Genomic DNA, 22384 nt, shown 5'->3' with positions numbered 1-22384 from the left:
CTATTCCTGCCTGTACACAACAAACAGAAATATATCAACGAGATTAACACCTGGTCGGATATAAATTTATTGAAATTTAGAAATCGTTATTTACAAACAAAAATGGATATACCTATATTTGACAGGGAGAGTATAGATTTGAATACCCTTGTATAGTGATGTTTAGTACAGCTGTATATACATGTATTAGTCCGCTAAACCTGCATATATTATTAGGGTTTTACGTATTTATTTTTTGCCTAATCTAATACATAAAAAAGGTAAAAAAAAAGTAACTAATAATATAATGTTCTTATAATTCGTGTAATTAATTCAATTTGAATTAATTATATAATCTTAATTTTTAGAGCAAATGATATAGATTATTTTAGTGTGTTTTGTATTTTTTTCACAAGACACTTACTATCCCATTACATTTCAGTTATTCAGATCTAGAGACTCAGTCACTCACTGACAAGATCATAACACGTATTCAGTTACCTTCCAAATGGTCATATTTACATGGCTATTTTCTTCTTTTATAGAGAAAGACATTTGATTGCCACGCTTCATACATTAGTTATTCTATCTTATAAACACATGTCATTGACAGCACGGCCAGCATTGCCCTACAGACATGTAAACTGAGGTATGCGAAATCTGACCAGAGCAGCGGTCACCATGTATATAGAGCGTAACTACAGTTACCCACATTCGGTTGGGTACAGTGACGGACTGGTCGCGACTAAAGGGTAATCGATGAATGATTGATTACGTTGCAATATATCATTGTGTTGTGCTACATACCCAATCATTAAGATAGGAGTCGACGGTAAGTCAGGTCATTGTACATATAAAATATTATAATGTTTTATAATGTTTTACGCTGCCAAATATTAGTAATATCTATATATATTTGCATCTGTAGACTATTAATTAACCAGGATTATTCACTACAATTGACAAACTGATTTAGAAAAGTCATATATTTACTTCCGCAGAAACGCACTATAGTATATAATGGGGAAAAGGTACATGTAAATTCTGCTTCATAAAGGGAATGGGCGACTGATTTGGCCATTGCTATTATAATGTAATCGGGTGGGTGCGTTTGTTTTTGATATCAATATAAAAAGGGCAATAGTTTCACTATCATATGTGCACACAACACACATATACTGCAGTCTCCCATAACATACCTACATTCACACGTCGGAACACATTGCACACGCAGGTAGAGCGTTAGAAATGCACCTGTTGCTTCTATTTCATGATCGTTTAGGCGACTATATTTTGAATTTTATGTTTTCTCTTCTTCCTAACTAACTTTCATCGTCCTTACTTCTCTCTTAACACCGTCTCACTTTTGGCTTTCGGTTGAGCGCTCGCCCCTATGAGGAAGGCTCTGGGATCTGGGTGAGACACACCAAAGCCTATAAAGGTGGTAGGTTATGCTCCTTCTTAGCGCATAGCATACAGGGAGTAGGGCGACTGGTTCCCCTGTTGTCATTATTATGTGACCAGGTGGTGTGTGTTGGCGGCATGCTTCAATTATATAACATTATACAATTTTATACCACTTTACAAGAAGAGTATACACGAGTATACCGCAGTCTCCAAAAACACACATCACACCGCATACATGGGAGGCCGTCCTAACATAATACTTGTTGTTTATAGGACGTTAATTTAATCAAATAAATAAATAACATATATGAACATTTATGGAAATTACTAGTCATTTTCCATATATTCATTAATGGGAGGTCGTCCGTACATGACTGTAGCTATTAAATTGTAATAACACGTTGATTAATCAAATAAACACACCAACCTTACATTACCCTGGGTGTTAAAAGGACGTTAATTAATTAAGCAAACTAGTTTAACGAGTTTAAAACAATGTGATATTTGGTAAAAAAAAAACAAGACCAAATTGGGACGTTCGATTAAACAGCTTACCTGAAATCCAAGTACATACTTTCCACTCCATTCCATCTGATTTAATCCGGCTTGAGTGAGATTGGCATATCTTATGTTTCTATGTATCGTGATGGTATTGTCATTAATGAACCATTGTACATCATACAAGTAGTCCTGCAAATCAGAATTATCCTCACTTCTGAGTTTACACAGGAAAACAATACCCTTTAATACTGCAGGTCTCCCATAATAATTGAATGATGTATTATGAAGTCCCGGTGTCACTTCAGCGACCAATGTAACATTAGGAGCCTCTGTAAAAAAATAATTTGATTTTCAATATTATATAGAAACCTGAAAATACTGATTCTGGATTTGCCGAACTGTCCATATATACTCACATGTGGTTAACGGATTAGGTTTACTGCAGTTACCCGTATCCAACATGGAGACGGTTAAAAAATACAAGTCCACAAGTATTGTGTTCGTTACATTATCGAATAGTATGAATTTAAACCTTAGGGTATTTAATAAACTAGATAGACTATTCATACCTAGCCATATTGACATTTTATTTAAAAATAGTAAGGGATATAAAGACATGAATTTATGTTTAATTGAACAAATAAATGTTTGATAACATCAGAGCGGAAATGGAAGCAATTAGCTGTTTGTATCGAAACTTACACGTGAAAAACAAATATAAAATTACCAAAGTACATCAATACTATGGTTTCAGTATAGACTACAACACCGTATACTCCATTGGAATAATTATTTAAACACTATAAGTTCTTCTGAAAGTAATATACGTAATATCTGCAATACAGAAGTTGAAACCATTTAACACGTTTTTTTGGTATTGTCAAAAATGTTTTCTAATATGGCAAGTTATGAAAAAAAATGTGAAAAAACTAATATATTGTGGAATTTATGTTCGAAAAGGACTCTTTGGTGAGACCTAAAATTTTTCAATACCGCTCAATTCTGTTATTCTCTATATTATGAGGTTTTAGATGTTTTCTGCATCAAGAAAAAAATATATATGGAAGGTTTGAGTGAGTTTTTGTATCCAAAATATGATGTTGAAAGGAGCTATCAATTCAGATGGATATATTGAGAAATTTAATCAAAAATACATAAATTGGAGACATATATTTGAATAGTTTTTTAAATATGCAAATTAATGTTTGCATTATGTTTTATGTTCAAGTACTTAGATATGTATTGTCTTTAATTCTTCATATATGTGTGCGTCTTTTTGTACTAGTTTTGTTTAAACAAATATCTTATCCTCTCTACTGCAAAATTAAACAAAAGCAATAAATACTAAAACATTATGTTATCAGAATATTCAATACGCATGTAATTTTCAGATTTTTTTTTCGCACATTTTCACATTTTTCACAAGTTATATCCTTTTAACTATAATTGCTTTCAAAATTTATCTGTTTCAATAACATTGGTATCACTAGAAATAAAATAAATCAGTATTATATTCATATTGTTGCATGAAGTGCGAGAACCCTCCTATGCGAGGACAATATTGTTCGAGGAGTTGACCTCAGGGTGCCCCAACTCTTGCAGCTCTTATAAAATACACCGATGTGTATATATATTCTTGCAATGCCACAGATGTATATACACATCACTCTTCTGCTCGGGGAATAAAATATTAGTACCTTAAAAAAGAAACTACTACAGTTGCAATTTGACCGTAGATTGTGATGGAAGAGGTTCCCCCAATTGTAAATTTTAACATTAAGGTTTGAAGTTTTAGGCATGCGTTAAATTAATAAACGAGAAAGCATTTGTACATGTTTTTCGGTTATCTCAATATACTATCATTATAATATAAAAAAGTTTCATTTGAATTTATAAAATAAACTATTCGGCCAGTGTTAGACTTAAGCTACTCGTGTATGTACATGTATACGGTCTGTTATATGCACACATGTTGGTCATATCATAAGCCCTGATTAGTCTTGTATAACACGGAATGGATACATTGTGTGGGCTGTTGCAGTAGTAGATATCAGGTATTAGATATCATGGCCAAATACTGATGTGTAAACCTACCTGCTTTCTAGATCTTGTTACATGTACTAACTATTATAAATATAGCTGACCAGTGATATATCACGGAGACAGCTAGACAGGGCTAGAGAGAGGGAGCTATCCTGGTCATAGCACCAGTATAATAAAATGGATTTTGAATCTTTTTGTAAAGTTGTCAAATTCTTTGGTTCCATAGTTTCTTGAGTGTTGTAGTGTGTAGATTTGTCGTTGAAATGATGAATAACTTCTACTGTTCTGTCGACATTTTAATATTTTACATTTAATATTTACAAGAACAGTACAGGTATAGATATTGTTGCTGTGTGGCCCAAAATGGGACCACACACAAGGTATGTGCTCCAGGATAGCTCCCTCTCCCTCTAGCCCTGTCTAGCTGTCTCCCTGTCTATATCACTGGTCAGCTTTATTTATAATAGTCAGTACATGTAACAAGATCTAGAGAGCAGGTAGGTTTACACATCAGTATTTGGCCATAGTATCTAATACCTGATATCTACTACCGCAACAGCCCACACAATGTATCCATTCCGTGTTATACAAGACTAATCAAGGATTATGATATGACCAACATGTGTGCAGATAACTGACCGTATACATGTACACACACGAGTAGCTTAAGTCTGACACTGGCCAAATAGCTTTTTTTATGAATTCAAATGAAACTTATTATATTATATTTTCTAGTTCTTGAATGAAAAAAATGTGACCAGATGCATTGCGGCGATCAATCTAAAAATGCCTTTATATGGAATGATCATCCAAAAGTAGCACAAATGATCAATTATTTAAGGAATTATCTATCTAGTCGGCTTATTCTCAAACTAAGCACATGAATTAGGAATAACTTACCTCCACATTCAGAACATACAACCGCACCAGCTGTAAGAAGAATTAATGTTACTATGTATAAGTGTGTAGAAATGTACACCTAACTATTTATATGCCTATGAACTTGACTGTTAATATAACGAGAATGTAATCAAAGAAAAACTGTGCAACTAGGATATTATGGAGATAACAAATAGGCTTGAAATCTTTTATAACAATCAATAAGAAGCTATGGAAGTTTTATGTATTTTCCTTCTAATAAACTGCATATTACTGTAATTTTTGTCGCAAAAATATTACGGCAAAGGAATTTAAAACAAAAATATAAAAGAATGTTCTTACCAAAACAATATGCCGAACTGCAAAGAGTAGCTTGCTTCAAATAGTAGACGTAAAATTGGTCACATTTCTTCACTCGGATGTTCCAATGGAAAGAACAATCGCTGAATATTGTCTTTATACAAACTTTGACATCCGTTGTAACGGTAGATGTTGGTAAATCTGAAACAATATGTTGTGATAGTCTCAATATTGTATAACGTTTTGCGATATCAAAAAGTCAATGAAATATATAATTATTCAAAAAGCAGTCAACAACGTCAAACAAATGTATTTAAGGCCTGTTGGTACTTGCGCTAATAGCGTACCATAACGTATTGAGAGACTAACGTACATATACTGCAGCGTAGCTTAGCTTACAAAAGCGTACATTAACGTACTTTAACTTATCTGAACGTATATACTAGTGCACCTCTACCCCTAATTTATCCGACGATTTAACGTAATGTGATATTAAATTTTGAACATGCACAAAATTGTGGTACGCTAACCTTATTTGATATAAGCGTAGCGTCTCGTACCGTAACGTAGAATAATGTACCTTTCTGTGCCCGAATGTATTGTTAATCGTGTCGTAACGTGACGATAACGGAGCACGACCTGTATATCGAACGGATGAAGAAATATTCTAGGTTAACGTATAAGTGGTAGCACAAATACACAACCTGCTACTAAAACAACCTGGGTTAAAAACCTACTGTCATTCATCCATATAGGGTAAGAAGTTCCACATCTATTCATGTTTGGTGCTGTGGTTGGCATGTTGCCACCCAGATGTCGATACCATCCTTCTCTGATAGTTGCGTCACAATATTCTGAGCCAGAAGGTGCAGTATAGCTGGGCGAACGCCAATCCTCATCAATAGTATCGTGGTGATCAGGATGACAAGGATCTGTTAAAACATGTTTAAAAAAACATTATTTTGTAAGTAAATCCGACAATATTAGTGGGGTTAATAATATCAATACGGAGGTGATTTATTGTGGAAAAAAAAGAAGTTTTTGATTACCCTCTCTTCTGTACAGCACATGATACATGCTACATTGAACATCCTTAAATAATATGAAGCTTGTTTTTTTTTCAAAAGGGAGACTAAATTTAAGATAATGAAATTGGTGTATATAAACGGTGAACACTTCACTTTTCTCCCATCCGTCTATGTAATTTTATATTATTCGATAAAATTTATTTCTTTTGGTATCTTTATTTTGCGTAATGCATTTCTTATATTATTGTGTTCAAATAATATATCACCATGAATACGTAGTTCACTTCCATAAGGCTATGCACACACATACAGTGCTATATAGGGAACAACCAACTAAATGAAAAAATGACCTTCGAAATGGCCCCTGTGTATACAAGATTGAGCCCAGGATAAAATTTTAACCCGGCCGCTGATTGGCTGGCTAATTATGAATTTCAAAAGTAAAAATAAATTCTGACAGGTAATTATTCCTAGATAACCATTATATGAATTTGGAAATTCATATTGAGATTTAGGTTCCAAATTCCAATTTTGATAATGAATAGGTAAAAATATTAGAATTTCAGGATTTTTTAGTGCAAAATGCGCCTGATTTCAATGAAGCTACCCTGGTAAGAGTTTGAGCAGATGGACCCAAACTTTTTTTTTCTATCTAGTGTCATATGAGAACCTACACTTTAATTACGGAACACAATGAAAATGATACAGTACAAAACTTTTGGAAGCATGTTTATCTGAAAGTACTGCTTGATGATGATACATGTAGGAATGCTTTCGTTACATTCAGAAGTGATATATTTGCCATTTGAAGTTATAAAAGACTGCAGAAAGAAATCCGATCTGAACATGCATTCTTTCATTAACGTTCATTAACTCGCATATATTCTTTCAAAGAACCGTCGGACCGTTTTACGGCCTTTCACTAATAAGCAAAAAAATTTGCATGAAGACACCGTCAGCTGCTAATCAGAATGTCCTATTTCTCCTAGGCTCATTATATAATTGTAATTTTAGTGGTCAAATGTCAAAGGGTGAAAAGTCACATTTATTGTTTAAGTCCTAATTTATTAAATATATGAATTGCAATGATATATTTTTTAGTGATTTCAACAAATCTTGGGTTTGTGAAGTTAAGTTTACTGAAGAAAAGTTGAATAAGTAGGTCACAGTAACCAAGTGTAGCATATATCTCAAACATCATAGACAGGGTTTCTTTGCCAGTAAAACTTTCCTGTCAATACAAACCAGTTATTTCCAAAGTTATACTCTCTCTCTCTCTCTTATGGTGAGCCCTAGGTGTTAAATACATGATACTGCTTGCTTATTTACCACGAGATAAAAGTTTCATATTTAGCCGCATTTTACAATCATGCAACGGGGCAGCAGGAACAATTCTTAAAAAAATACTTGCACGTAGGTATTGCTAGAGGTTCTCTACTAAAACACACTTGCTTTAGATATGGAAATCCCAGAAAATACAAAGTTGACAGAAGATATCTTTCATTAAATATAACCTATTTCATCCCCGTAACCAAACACAAGTGGCCCTAAGATGCAATCATCTTAAGCATATCATGACCAAATCCAAATAAAGCTCTAAATGTCACTTTAAAGCTATGAAATGGTTGAACAATTAATTACAAGTATTTTCATCTAGGTAACCAATTTTACTGGAGGCGTTTATTGAAATTACCTCATAAAACACGCTTAGAAAATTACAAAAGCCTGCTTTAAACATGGGAAACAGCGGATGCTTGTCCTAATTTATGCACGTGACCGAGCCAATGAGGCCCTAGGATGTAATCATCTTAAGCAGGTCATGTCAAGATCCACATGAAGTATTAATCAATCTGAAGCTATCAAATCGTTGAAAAATCTTATTTATCGCCAAAAATAGTTAAGTTTTTAATGCTCAAATAGAGCAATTACTTAACTAGGTCACTGTGACCAACTTTTTGAATTTCTCATCAGTATTTTTATTCCATATACAAACAATAAATATAAGATCTTTGAGCTCTGAAATTACGATGCACCCAGACAAAATTGGGTATTCTGAATAGCATACAACATGCAAAATATTTTGCTTATCACTGAGTGGCCGTAAAACTGCCGAAAGTGATACCCTCCTTTGTTTTTACAATTTGTCATATTTCTGATCAAGTTCATAAAAATGTGATCAATAGGTATGAAAAAATGATACTTTATTAAATGAGTACTAAACCTCATAGTCACCTATTTACGTAGCTGTCGGGCATACGTTTCTCTGTAACTGATCCGAAAATAAATATCTCCGAAGGCTTACAAGTGGTGAAATTCATGGATCAATATAGCGATAAAGGATTTTTTTCTAAGAATATTGATTTATATCTCGCGTTTAAAGAAAACAAGAGGCCCATGGGCCTTAACGGTCACATGAGTTTGAATATATAATGAAACGAATTAAAGACATATATACACTATATACTGGGCCATGAAGTTGGTCAGTGATTTATAAATTTGACTTTTTAGTCTATAAAGAGTATTTGTTTCCATCAAACCTGTGAGCCTAGAAGAAGAATTCTTTGAGATTTAGTCGTTTTGACTCTGTTTGGTCCTGTCCCTCTGGTCCCCCAGGGGGTCAGCGAGGACCGATAAGGATATTAAAATGCTGTATTTTTGTTTGTTTGATTAATTAACGTCCTGTTAACAGTTATGGTCATGTAAGGACGGCCTCCCATGTTTGCGATGTGTTGCGTGTATGTTCTGCGAGGTGCGTGTTTTAGGAGACTGCGGTATATTCATGTTGTGTCTTCTTGTATAGTGGAACTGTTGCCCTTTTTATAGTGCTATATCACTGAAGCATGCCGCCGAAGACACCAAGCAACACACCCCACCCGGTCACATTATACTGACAACGGGCGAACCAGTTGTCCCACTCCCTGTATGCTAAGCAGGAGCAGAAACTACCACTTTTATAGACTTTGGTGTGTCTAGGCCAGGGGACAAAACCCAGAGCCTTCCTCACAGGGGCGAACGCTCAACTCAAGGCCAAAAGTGAGGCAGTGCCAAGGGAGACATTAGGAAAGATTAAGTCAGTTAGGAAGAAGAGAAAAGATAAGATCCTAAATTTAGTCGCCTTTTACGATCATGCAATAGGGGCAGCAGGTACAATTCTAACCTGCTATAATTCTAATCAAGTTTGACTCATTACCTATGAGAATTGAGCAAATAATGTTAATAAATGTGTTTTTCCTATATAAAATAAAGAAAACTACCCCCCCCCCCCGGGGGTAACGTGAGACCCGCCCCTCTGCCCCCATGGGGTCGGCTAGGACCAATATGTTTATGATGTTAAAATGCTATCTGAGGCTAATAAATGACCAAATTTGACTTATTTCCAATGAAAATGGAGAAAAAAACCCCTTAAAAATGTGTTTCCCTATATAAATTATAGTAAACGTGCAACCCTTCCCAGAGGGTAACGTGAGACCCCAGGGTCACATAATTCACAATTTTTGTAAAGGACCTTAAGACCTTTCTTTCTTTAAAAAGTATTTGTTTCTAACAAGAAGATTTTTGAAGTTTTAGCCTATTTAACTCCTTTTGACCCTGCCCCTAAGGCCCCTGGGGGTCAGTCATAGAAAATTTGTTAATATGATTTAATCGTCATCTTATACTGATGATTCTGACAACATTTGACTCATTTCCTATTACAAATGACTAAATAATGTTCAAAAATGTGTGGTCCCTATATAAACTAAAGTAAACTTGACCCCCTCCCCAGGGGGAAACGAGAGACCTCAGGGTCATATAATTCACAATTTATGTAAAGGACCTTAAGAACTTTCTACCTATGAGGAGTATTTTATTCTACCTCATATGTGAGTAGAGAAGATGATTTTTAAATGTTTAGTCAATTTTACCCCTTTTGACCCCTCCCACAGCCCCATGGGGGGCTATAGAATTCATAATGTTGATTTGCTTTATGCCTTATAAGTTTTCTAAAAATCTCATTGAAATTGCTTCAGCAGTTTCGGACAAGAAGTCGAAAATGGAAATTGTTTACGGACATACGACGGACGACGCACGACGACGGACAAAAGGCGATTAGAACAGGTCACTTGAGACTTCGTCTCAGGTGACCTAAAAACATGAATAATGGTATGATCTAAAGGCGAGCGTAACGTCTAGCTGTTTGTACTGTGCATATAGTTATAAAGTGTCTGTATATTGGACATGTCGATATATCGGCTAAATAACTAATTTGTAGACTTAAGATTCGTTGATTCTCGTGGATCAGTATACGTATGTGGCAGGCTAACCAACATTAACCTCGAACGCTTGTTCATGGTTAGATGAATTACAAGAATCAACAGTATCTAACTGAAATGTGCCATGCGTGATTTCAACGTCAGCGGATCTCTGTGCATATGACTTCCGCTTCAAAGTTTGCTAATATTGTTACAAGACACGATATACGATGATTATGCCAGAAAAATACCCGTCTATTCTGTGAACACCAAGAGTTAATTAAACCTAATATGGAAAAAATCATTTCGTTTTGAGGCTGCCCAGGTGTGGATCAGTCTGCCTAATGAACTCCGGATGGTTGATGACTACCAGACCTTTCGCAGAATGCTGCACACCTTGGACAGCCAGTTGTGTTCTTGCGCTATTTGTGATATTTGTTTTGATTGTTGTTTGAGTTTTATGACCCATCGACACCGAAGGTCATTTAGGGCCAAACTACAAGTTAGGCATTAATATCAGGATATAATCAATGACTGTAACTAAAAAATAAGGATAAGGAAAAGGCAAGTAAGAACTAAAACACAAATTGTAAATATTGATTTTATAAAAGAGTTGCATGAGATAAAATAGTATTGGCTAAAACTCGTGAGAAAACTCATTATGTATCTGTGAGAAAAAATTAATTCTACTCTTAGTTCTTTTTCATATACCACGTGTAAAGTTTCTTTGTGTAAAATCATTTTATATTGCTCACTGCTAAGATGAATTATCTTTTTATTTATTGTCCTCTTTGTGCTTTGTTTGTCTTATTTTATATTTTTTGTATGTATTTTTTCTTACTATCCACATTCTATGCATTACAAATGTGCTCCATTTAATTTAGGTTATGCAATACAAGCATGTATTATGTCAATTTTTAACCTACGAGCCTTGTCTAGCGGCATTTAGTTTGGTGTTTAGTATGAAACATGGACCATTTCATACAGCATCATGTTTGGCTATGAATTTTTAACATGTCCCTCTGAATGTATCTACTATATAGTATATGTCTTTGTTTTGAAACTGTATTCTGTGATAAATTTAAACTATTTACAACTTGACATTATTTTTACTTATATAATCGTACATGGGTTTATCAAGTGGACAGGGATATCTCAAACCGAGTGAAAGATTTTGGCAGTCAACCCAGGACAAGCCTCGGTATGACCAGCCAAAATCTTTCACTCGCGTTAAGATATCCCTGTGCTCTTGACATAACCTTATTTGATTCTTTTTCTCTCAAACTTATTTGAAAAAATATGAAAAATTCTTTGCTTTCCAGCACTTTCATCGCGTCATGATCAAAGGATGTCAAATTTGATGACGTCATCGACAATGCACGCCGAAGCTCCGCCGCATGTATTGATGATATCACGTTATTGTCTAGCGCGTGCGCACTGTCTTACACCCCTCTGTGTAAAATAGGGTTATCTTGTTCTCTAGCAACCACGGGATATCCTTGTGAAGTATGGGAGAATATCCTATCTTTTACATTGATACTATCTAATCTGTTATTAAATTTTTATACCATTGTTTGTTGTAAGAATAGCTCTATAGAGCTAATGTTTTGCCATTGTATGTATACGACACTAAATAAAGATTCTTGTATGTTGAACTTCATTTGCATTTTTTAGTATAAAAAATATTGTTAAATAAAAAATCTAATTTGATGAAAATTATGTTGTTGTCGAAAGGCTCGATGTCATGCATTCAGCATATTGTTTTTCTATTGCTGTGAAGTTCATTCGTTTTAATCATTTGAACATTGATATCATTAAAAACATTTTAAAATAAAGATAACGTATTTTTGCATTTTTCGTGTTTTTTTTATCACTGTCCCATGATTTTGATTCTGTCCTGTTACCATAGCAATTATTGTTAATTTTTCCATAATGTTGTCAAGCTGGATATGCTGTTCCCTGGTGACACATAAACTATCACACCCTGTTATGTACATTTGCAGCTATACACATGAAGCCAAAACTTCCATATGCCTATTAAAATAAGAGTCATCAAATCTGAAGAATTTTATTACAGAAGATTATTATTTTCTTAGTGTTACCAAATGTTGCGCTACATGAGAGTATCGCCAAAATCTCTCGGAACATTTTTTAACATATTGTATTACTGTCCTAAGAATACACGAAATATGGATAATGGTCAAGCCTGTTATCTTCTGTGTTGTTACTAACATAAAAGAACAAACCACAAAAAAGAAAGAAAAAAAGACAAAACAAATCTTGAAGATTTATGTCATTAATATATGTCCTACTCTGAAGAAACAAGAGGCCCATGGGCCATTACGGTCATCTGACTATTAGTACAATACAACATAGTCATTTAAAGATTTTAGCCTATTTGACCCCTATGGCCTAGAATGAAGATCAAGGTCATTCATTTGAACAAACTTGGTAGCCCTTCATCCCAGCATGCGACAGGCCTAATATCAGGTCTCTAGGCCTCTTAGTTATTCACAAGAAGTTGTTTAAAGGATTCTAGCCTATTTGACCCCTGTGACCTTGAATGAAGGTCAAGGTCATTTATTTGAACAAACTCGGTATCCCTTCATCCTAGCATCCTACAGGCCCAATATCAGTACCCTAGGCCTTATGGTTCTTGAGAATATGTCGTTTAAAGATTTTAGCCTTTTTGACCTTGAATGAAGGTCAAGGTCATTCATTTGAACAAACTTGGTAGCCCTTCATCCCAGCATGTCACAGGCCCAATACCAGTACCCTGGGCCTTCTGGTTCTTGAGAAGAAGTCGTTTAAAGATTTTAGCCTATTTAACCCCTATGACCTTGAATGAAGGTCAAGGTCATTTATTTGAACAAACTTGGTAGCCTTTCATCCCAGCATTCTACAGGCCTAATATCAGGTCTCTAGGCCTCTTAGTTTATTTACAAGAAGTTGTTTAAAGGATTTTAGCCTATTTGACCCCTTTAACCTTGAATGAAGGTCAAGGTCATTCATTTGAACAAACTTGGTAGCCCTTCATCCCAGCATGTCACAGGCCCAATACCAGTACCCTGGGCCTTCTGGTTCTTGAGAAGAAGTCGTTTAAAGATTTTAGCCTATTTAACCCCTATGACCTTGAATGAAGGTCAAGGTCATTTATTTGAACAAACTTGGTAGCCTTTCATCCCAGCATTCTACAGGCCTAATATCAGGTCTCTAGGCCTCTTAGTTTATTTACAAGAAGTTGTTTAAAGGATTTTAGCCTATTTGACCCCTTTAACCTTGAATGAAGGTCAAGGTCATTCATTTGAACAAACTTGGTAGCTCTTCATCCCAGCATGTCACAGGCCCAATATCAGTACCCTGGGCCTTCTGGTTTTTGAGAAGAAGTCGTTTAAAGATTTTAGCCTATTTGACCCCTGTGACCTTGAATGAAGGTCAAGGTCATTCATTTGAACAAACTTGGTAGCCCTTCATCCCCGCATCTTACAGGCCCAATATCAGTACCCTGAGCCTTCTGGTTTTTGAGAAGCATCATTTAAAGATTTTAGCCTATTTGTCCCCTATGACCTTGAATGAAGGTCAAGGTCATTTATTTGAACAAACATGGTAGCCCTTCATCCCAGCATCCTACAGGCCCAATATCAGTATCCTGGGCATTCTGGTTTTTGAGAAGAAGTCGTTTAAAGATTTTAGCCTATTTGACCCCTGTGGCCTTGAATGAAGGTCAAGGTCATTTATTTGAACAAACTTGGTAGCCCTTTATCTCAGCATGCCACAGGCCTAATATCAGGTCTCTAGGCCTCTTAGTTATTCACAAGAAGTTCTTTAAAGGATTTTATCCTATTTGACCCCCGTGACCTTGAATGAAGGTCAAGGTCATTTATTTGAACAGACTTGGTAGCCTTTCATCCCAACATGTCACAGGCCCAATATCAGTACCCTGGGCCTTCTGGTTCTTGAGAAGAAGTTGTCTAAAGATTTTAGCCTATTTGACCCCTATGACTTTGAATGAAGGTCAAGGTCATTTATTTGAACAAACTTGGTAGCCCTTTATCCCAGCATCCTACATGCCTAATATCAGGTCTCTAGGCCTCTTAGTTATTCACAAGAAGTTGTTTAAAGGATTTTAGCCTATTTGACCCCTTTGACCTTGAATGAAGGTCAAGGTCATTCATTTGAACAAACTTGGTAGCCCTTCATCCCAGCATGTTACAGGCCCAATATCAGTACCCTGGGCCTTCTGGTTCTTGAGAAGAAGTCGTTTTAAAGATTTTAGCCTTTTTGACCCCTTTGACCTTGAATGAAAGTCAAGGTCATTCATTTGAACAAACTTTGTAGCCCTTTATCCCAGCATATAACAGGCCCAATATGAGTACCCTGGGCCTTACGGTTATTGAGAAGAAGTCGTTTGAATGAAAAGTTTACGGACGTCGGACGGCGCACAACGACGAACGGTGCATGATGACAATAGGTCATCCTGACCCTTTGGGTCAGATGACCAAAAAACTAATCACAAGAATATCACATATCTAACTACTTTGAATTACGTATTCGGTTGTTGAAAGACAACCAAAAAGCAGAATTCTTGTTTAAAAACGTAACAGGACAGGGAATTGATATTTGTGTGTCTTTTCAATGTATGTCTAATTGTTATAGTAAATCTGACTGCAAGAAAAAATTCTTCCTGGAGCCAAGGATAGTGTCGTAAAGAACACGGGTCATAATTTTGAATATCTGCTAGTTCATTTAAGCAAGCGCACTTTATGGAATTTGCATCTGTCAAGTTGACATTCATATTGGATACCTTACAATTAGTGTCCTTTGGAACCTAAATACGTTTTTATTTTCTGAATTAAACCAACATACATATATTTCCGGCAAGAACAAAATATTTTGACATAATTATGACGTCATAAGTGGACACCATGTATCACTTCAAAGGTTGGAATCCACATATATGGTGTCCTAATAGCGACAACAGCATAGTAACATAACATCATGTTTAAATAAAAGTCTTTTTGTAAAAGTGGAACACAATACAAAGTCTGATTAGCATGCTTCGCACAGGGTATAAATTAAATTAATTTTTTCAGTAGTGATATTATTAACGTTGACTAGCCTGACAAGACTAATTTTTAATCCATCAATAGTCATATCGTTTTCTCTTTTTCACACATATGTCACAAAATGAAACATCATAATTGAAAATGTGTTTATTTCATTAGATAAAGCGTCCTGTTTGAAGATTGAAATTATACGTAATGTTTTCCTTTTTGGCTGTATCCTTTATTTACAGTGTGAAAAATTTGCGATATTCGTGTCATATGTATGATTTTTTGTATTGCTATAGAAACATTTAAACAAACCTAGAATTTATGAAATATCAGTGTAACGAATACTGGATAAATCTACTTTCAGTAGGGTTCAAATGGCATCTTGAAAAGTCATAAAGGCATGACCCTGGCTGTTAAAATTAAAGCTTTATATAATTAATATTTAGACCTCAACCATCACATATCATTTTTTATTCCTCATACAAATATATAAAAGTAAATGTTTATGTCTTTGTATATATTTTTGTTTTACATTTTGACACTGTTTTTCCAATGAGGGTGTGTGTGGGTGTATTTTCATAACTTCAACGCCTTGTCCGGGTGAGGGAATTCAAATACAAATTTAAGTCTTAACATTGTCTTGGATTTTCTCTTCTACGTTCAATAACTGAATGATATTACTCTAATAAATGCTCGACATGGTACATTCATATAGACCTGATATCCCCCTCCGAATGATAAAGAATATGCAGCCAGATCAGGGTTTCAAAATGGGACTTACCTACTCTGGCCAGATGCTCTGCCGATTGAGCTACATGTACCAAGTAAAACAATGTTACACAGAGCTCTTAAAATGGCCACCGAAAAAGAAAAACACGAATAGACAATTTCAACTCTTAAAAGCGACATTAGTCAATTACGCACACAACTTACTCAACGGGAGAAAATCATAACTAATCTAGAGACACGAACAATACAAATTTAAACGAAGCAAAAATTAAAGTACCAGAAATACTGAAAGACTCGGCTCAGGAAAACCAGAAACTGGATCCAGTAAATGATTTTATTCAAAAGCGAGAATAAGCACGTCAAATGTTGATGTACAATAGAACAATGAACCCAGTAAATACGTGCTTTCCTCATACGCTGATGTACATATGTAACAAGAAAATCGAGAGTTGAGTAGCATCCCAAGCAAGTTTGTCCGTTACACTCGATGATAGCAAACAAGTCGTCTCAGAAAGACCACACCGCAATGTGACCTTCTTTGGATACAACACACAACAACAAATGGGTCCGGCTGATGAGCATTCAGCACAATACCAATTTCGTGGCGTCAAACGCAATCCCCGAAAAAACAGCTTCTTATGTCTAGAATCATTGCGGAAGCGTCAGAAGACGATGTAATAAACTCCATCGTTACACATGCGGCAAATGGCGGTATTAAAGTGACATACATGAAGATTATTAAGTTCTGGGGAGGTGAAGTCCCGACATACACTGCCCGACTTAATGTCCGAGAACAGGATTTTGAACAAGCGATGGACCCAAGTTTCTGGCCTGAAAATGTACTCGTACGTGAATGGGAACATCGCGCCAAAATAAACAATCATCGTGATAGTGAGACCAGCATACCAAAATCGGATATGTTTACTGTTTGTAATGGTAACCCTACTCACCTGGAACATACGGGGTATAATGTACGGGACCCCGATGCTCTCGAAGCTCTTGAATGATACAGACATTGCCGTCATCACTGAGCACTGGCTTCTGCCAGAGCAAATCAACGTTCTCAATACCATTGACCACCATTTCAAAGCCTTCGGAGTGTGTGATAGCCGTATACCGTTAGAACCCGAAAATAGGACAAGTAATCGTGGTTTCGGTGGGATTGCTATTCTATGGAGAAGCGGAATAAATGTATCGCCTATACTGGACGAAGGGAATGATAGAGTTATCTGCTGTTCCATTGAACTTCGTGACAAATCATGCATATTTTTAATAGGTGTGTTTATGCCATCTACAAATATCTCTATACAAGCATATGTAGATACTTTAAAATGCATATCTGATATCTATGAACGCTATTCCGAACAAGGTCATGCGATTGTCCTTGGTGATTTTAATGCACAAATCGACCGATCCTTTGGGTACAAAAACCACAGTAAAGCAAACGACAGAGGAATCCTACTACAGAGTTTTATACGCGAACGAAACTTGGTCTCTGTAAATTCGCAGACATGGACAAATAGCGGGACATCTACTTTTGTCTCCAAAGGCGGACATGCATCTTTAATAGACCATATCTTAATTGAAAATTGCAAAGTTGATTGTGTGCAGGAGTGCTCTATATTAGATGACCATAACCTAAACGTGTCTGATCATTTACCTGTATGGATGCGCTATACACATCCCCAAGTCATTAAAAATAATCATAAATGTAGCACATACTCCGTCAACTGGACGAAGTGCACGCCTACACAAAATTCGGGCTACGCCAACAGTATTAACGAGAAAATTTGTCAAAAACAAGCGCTTTTCTCAACGTCTAAAGATATCAACTTTCTTGAAAAGCAGTTCAAGACTTTAGTTAATTGCATACATGACGCTGCACAAGAAACGCTTCCAAAAAAACGCTATCGGCCGTATCTCAAACCCTACTGGAACTACAACCAAGTGAAATATCTGCATAAAGCGATGCGTGAAAAACGCTCTCTATGGCTTGAGGAAGGTAGACCACGTAGGATGGAATTTCACTCATATCGACAGTATAAAGAACAAAAACGTATTTTCAGGAAAGCGCTCGATAACGCGCAGCAAAAGTACGAGCAAAACCAGCTTTATGAACTACAGGTAGCTGCAGAGGTAGATTCTGAAACATTTTACAAGGCAGTTCGTGCTCGAAAAATTAAAGGCCATGAAACGTCCGAACTGAGAATTGGTGGCAAGATATCTCGTGACCCAGATGTTAATAGACAGGCATGGACAGATCACTACAGTACGCTAGCGAGTCCGACACTCAAACCTCATTTTGACAGCACGCATAAACAACTAATAGACTCTAATGTCAGTAGCATTTACGCGCAGAGTTATCATAATGAGAACAAGATTTGCCAAGATGACATTACGGAACTAGAAATAATAAACGCTCTTAAACATATGAAGAACGGCAAAGCTGGAGGTCATGATCATGTTGTAGTAGAACACATTCGGTATGGAGGCACGCACCTGTTTAAAACACTAGCTTTCTTATATAACTCTATTTTCGAAATCGAAGACTATTCACCTTGTTTTAAGCACGGACTAGTTATTTCTTTATTTAAGGGTGGAAAGAGAGACAGATTGGACACAAACAACTATCGAGACATCACATTGACCCCAGTGTTACAAAAGTTGTTGCTGAAAGAACATTAAAGTTCTGCGATAAAATTGACTTTCTACATCGATTACAGCAAGGCTTTAGGCCAAAGTGCGGAAGTATTACTGCTGCATTCACAGTAAAGGAATCTATATGCCATCATCTTGAACGCGATACTAGAGTCTACGCTGCATTTCTAGACAACGCAAAGACATTCAATAGTGTATGGATAAACGGCCTCCTTTTCAAGATATATAATATGGGACTCAATGGCAAAATCTGGCGAATTATCTCTAATTCATTTAACAACGTATATTCGTGTGTGTTATATGAGGAAAAAACCAGAAATCCATACAAGGTCAAGCAAGGGGGCGGTCAAGGTTGAAAATTGTTTTCATGGTTCTTCCTAGTAATGATCAATGATCTCATATACGAACTTGATTCAACTAACTCCGGTCTTAATATTCAGGATCTACATTTACCAGGGATACTCTTAGCCGATGATACCCTACTTATGGACTGCTCTACTGGTAATTTGCAGAGCCTCTTGGAAATAGTATACGATTTCTCCTGCAAATGGCGCTTGAGTTATAATCCCGTAAAAAGTTCACTCATGATGTTTCACAGTGGCAGTAGAAAGCGCGTTCCAAGACTGAATGTAAGCTAGGAGGACAACCTATCCAATGGGTCACCACCAAAGAGTACGCGGGGATAACTTTCACTGCAAATCTTCACTGTGATCAAAACATCAGGTCATCATGTGCGAAAGGGAAACAGATACTGAATTCTCTTATTAGTGTTGGCATACACAGTGGAGGTATGAACCCATTGACAAGCTGTAAACTCGTGCAATCTATGGTTCAGTCACGAATTCTGTATGGATCGGAGCTTTGGGCTAATCCAACACAATAATCTCGCCAGGAACTCGACATTGTACAACGATACGCCGCCCGGAGGTGCCAAGGTTTCGAGCAAACGTCTCCTTCTTTAGTCACAACACGCGCACTCGGGCTATTAGACATCTACGCCGAAGTTGAACGTAGAAAGCTCATGTTCTTCAATAAGCTTTGTGTGGCAAGTAGTAAATTTGTGTGGAAAATTATCTTTACGATTAGACTGTGCTCCTTTATGTTCGGTGATATAATGATTTAAACAGAAAGTTTTGTTCACGATATATTCATCATGGCGGGAAATCTAAACATCTCATCCCTGTTGCTGGACTATGTGTTCGACGGATTTTGTCCTTCGCGAACAACATGGTAGAACTTTTGCAGAAAAACAGTCGAGGATTTATATTATTAAAACTGGCTAGACGCTATGTTATCTTCTAAAATACTACAGACGTACAATTCAATTCACTACACTCATGGTCCTAATCCGCTATGGCTACTGAGTCTAGAATACCCGAAATATACATGGAAACTTGCCGAACTGGTTAAATTATCATATCGTCATGAGAAAAATACGGTGACATGTAAAATATGTAAGAAAGAAACTGATGATATAACCGTTCATTTTCTAGTCCAGTGTCCGGCACTATTCAAAAGTCGCGATGCGTTATTAGAGTTTTTAGTAAACGTATTAGACGTATCTATCTACTTTAATAAATGCTCGACATGGTAAATTCATATGGACCTGATATCCCCTTCCGAATTATAAAAAATATGCAGCCAGATCAGGGTTTCAAAATGGGACTTCCCTACGCTGGGCTGATGCTATACCGATTGATCTACATGTACATGTACCAAGTAAAACCATGTTACACGGAGCTCTTAAAATGGCCATTATATGTCAGACACAACGGTCATGTCTCTGTTTATGTTTTAACTTTAACTTGATATATATTAAATTATAGAAATGGTGGTTATCTCTTCCTTACCGAAGAAAGTGCGTAGCAAATAGCCCAAATTCCACGGCGCACCACGTTTCGGGCAAACGGGGCTAGCGTGGTCGCCGGGAACATAGTGTAAACCTAGCATAAGATACCAGGGTAAATCAATACCCTGTATCAAGTGTTCGTCAATGCGTATTGTGCCTCTTATTAACATAGTGAAATATTTTATATGATATGTGATTTAATATTAAACTATATTTTCATAAGCTGTTACATAAATAAATAAACCGAGAGAAACCTGTATTTCATATTTTCAAAATTTACTAATTAAAGAACAAAATGGTGCGCATTAATTTAATAATTTAGAACTCAATGGGTATCCCATTATTAAGATTTAATGATAAATCAATTGACGTACCGTCAATTTTCAAGTTCCGATCAATCAATTTTTAATCAACATTTGACTTTCAATGTTTGTCACACATTTACATTTACTATATGTTGACGTGGCAAAAATATCATTTAAGTGTTAGAATCATCCTATAGTGAGTGGTTTTTCAACACTTTTAAGGAAATAATGACAATTTTTATATCTTAATAAACCTGAGTCGAATTACAACGTTGTGTATCACTGTAGTACAATTGTTAGTTTTTAATTCTCATCAGGACTAATCTGTTTAATAATTATTTTGTTAATATTAGGAAAGATAACATTTAAAAATGCTCCAACGCTGACGAATGGTACAATTTCTCTATCGAAAACATAAGCAGAAGAATTAGTTTTTTTCTTTACTTTCGAAAGTTGCTCACTTTACAAAATTACAACCATTGAAAAATTCTTATTTTAATTCAAATAAAAATATATATTATATATAAAAAAAATAATAAATTGCGTCCCGAAAAAAACCTCCCTGACACTATGCCCTATATGACTTTAAGTGCTGATTGTGCATGCACCAAAAACAAAACGAAATATCTTAATTCGATACATAAAAATACGATTATACATAAGTTATTGTTCATATGATGTATATCGTTTATGTTCTGTTGGCGATGGAGCATCTTTAAATTTATTTATACAAATTTAAAGTATAAAGTACTTTCATTGCAAAATTCCAATTAGAAGTACATACCATCTTCAGGGGTAACGAGAACTAAAAGAACAAGAAATAGCCACACTTGAAATCCAAACATTATGTCAGGATACACATACTCCCCGGCTTAAAGCTTAGACCAATGTGAATCTGCAGTAAACGATTGTCTACTTTATAGGCCCGACGTTACGCATTAATGACCGGCAATAATACACGTAGCAATACAGTGCACATATATATTTAGTAGGCTCTGTTGATTTTGGAATGTCTGTAAAAAAAGTAAACAAAATAATAAATTCAATAAGACAACACATTGACAACTTCTTTATCGATGATTTTGACTCATTTTTCATTTCATACCGCAATCTGAAGCACAAATATAAAAAAATGTTTAAAGGAATTTACTGCACACAATACACAATTCAAGGGAAACAAATGATATTGGTCAACAATATTGATGATTAAATAAAGAAAGTAAAAATATTGAACACAGGTAATAATGATGAAAACCTGTTTCGTCATGTACTTCTTTAGGTAAATAATACAGTAAACATCTAGTGAAAGATTTAAAGTTATATGTGCCGTAACTGGGCGATAATTTTGACATGCTATTTTTTCATCATTAATTTATTTAAAACCATAAGGTTTGATGAATAAAGCTGTAAAAATCATTCAAAT

The 22384-nt window shown here is 35.7% G+C and overlaps 1 protein-coding gene across 1 annotated transcript in view; it reads right to left on the bottom strand.

Moving 5' to 3' along the window:
- The window catches only part of LOC138328005 (von Willebrand factor D and EGF domain-containing protein-like), a 49836-nt gene extending 27976 nt beyond the window's left edge, over positions 1 to 21860 (bottom strand). The window contains exons 1-5 of the mRNA XM_069274562.1: positions 21746 to 21860; positions 5847 to 6041; positions 5152 to 5310; positions 4831 to 4860; positions 1942 to 2216 (exon numbers count right to left, since the gene is read on the bottom strand). Coding sequence (XP_069130663.1) covers positions 1942 to 2216; positions 4831 to 4860; positions 5152 to 5310; positions 5847 to 6041; positions 21746 to 21806 — 720 coding nt within the window. The 5' untranslated portion in view covers positions 21807 to 21860. The remainder of the gene's footprint in view (positions 1 to 1941; positions 2217 to 4830; positions 4861 to 5151; positions 5311 to 5846; positions 6042 to 21745) is intronic.
- Positions 21861 to 22384: the final 524 nt, after the last annotated feature.

Source organism: Argopecten irradians, chromosome 7 (assembly GCF_041381155.1).
Source record: "Argopecten irradians isolate NY chromosome 7, Ai_NY, whole genome shotgun sequence".
Lineage (NCBI taxonomy): Eukaryota > Metazoa > Mollusca > Bivalvia > Pectinida > Pectinidae > Argopecten > Argopecten irradians.
Note: the sequence above shows the minus strand (reverse complement) of the source record. Positions and strands in the feature narration are given on the sequence as shown.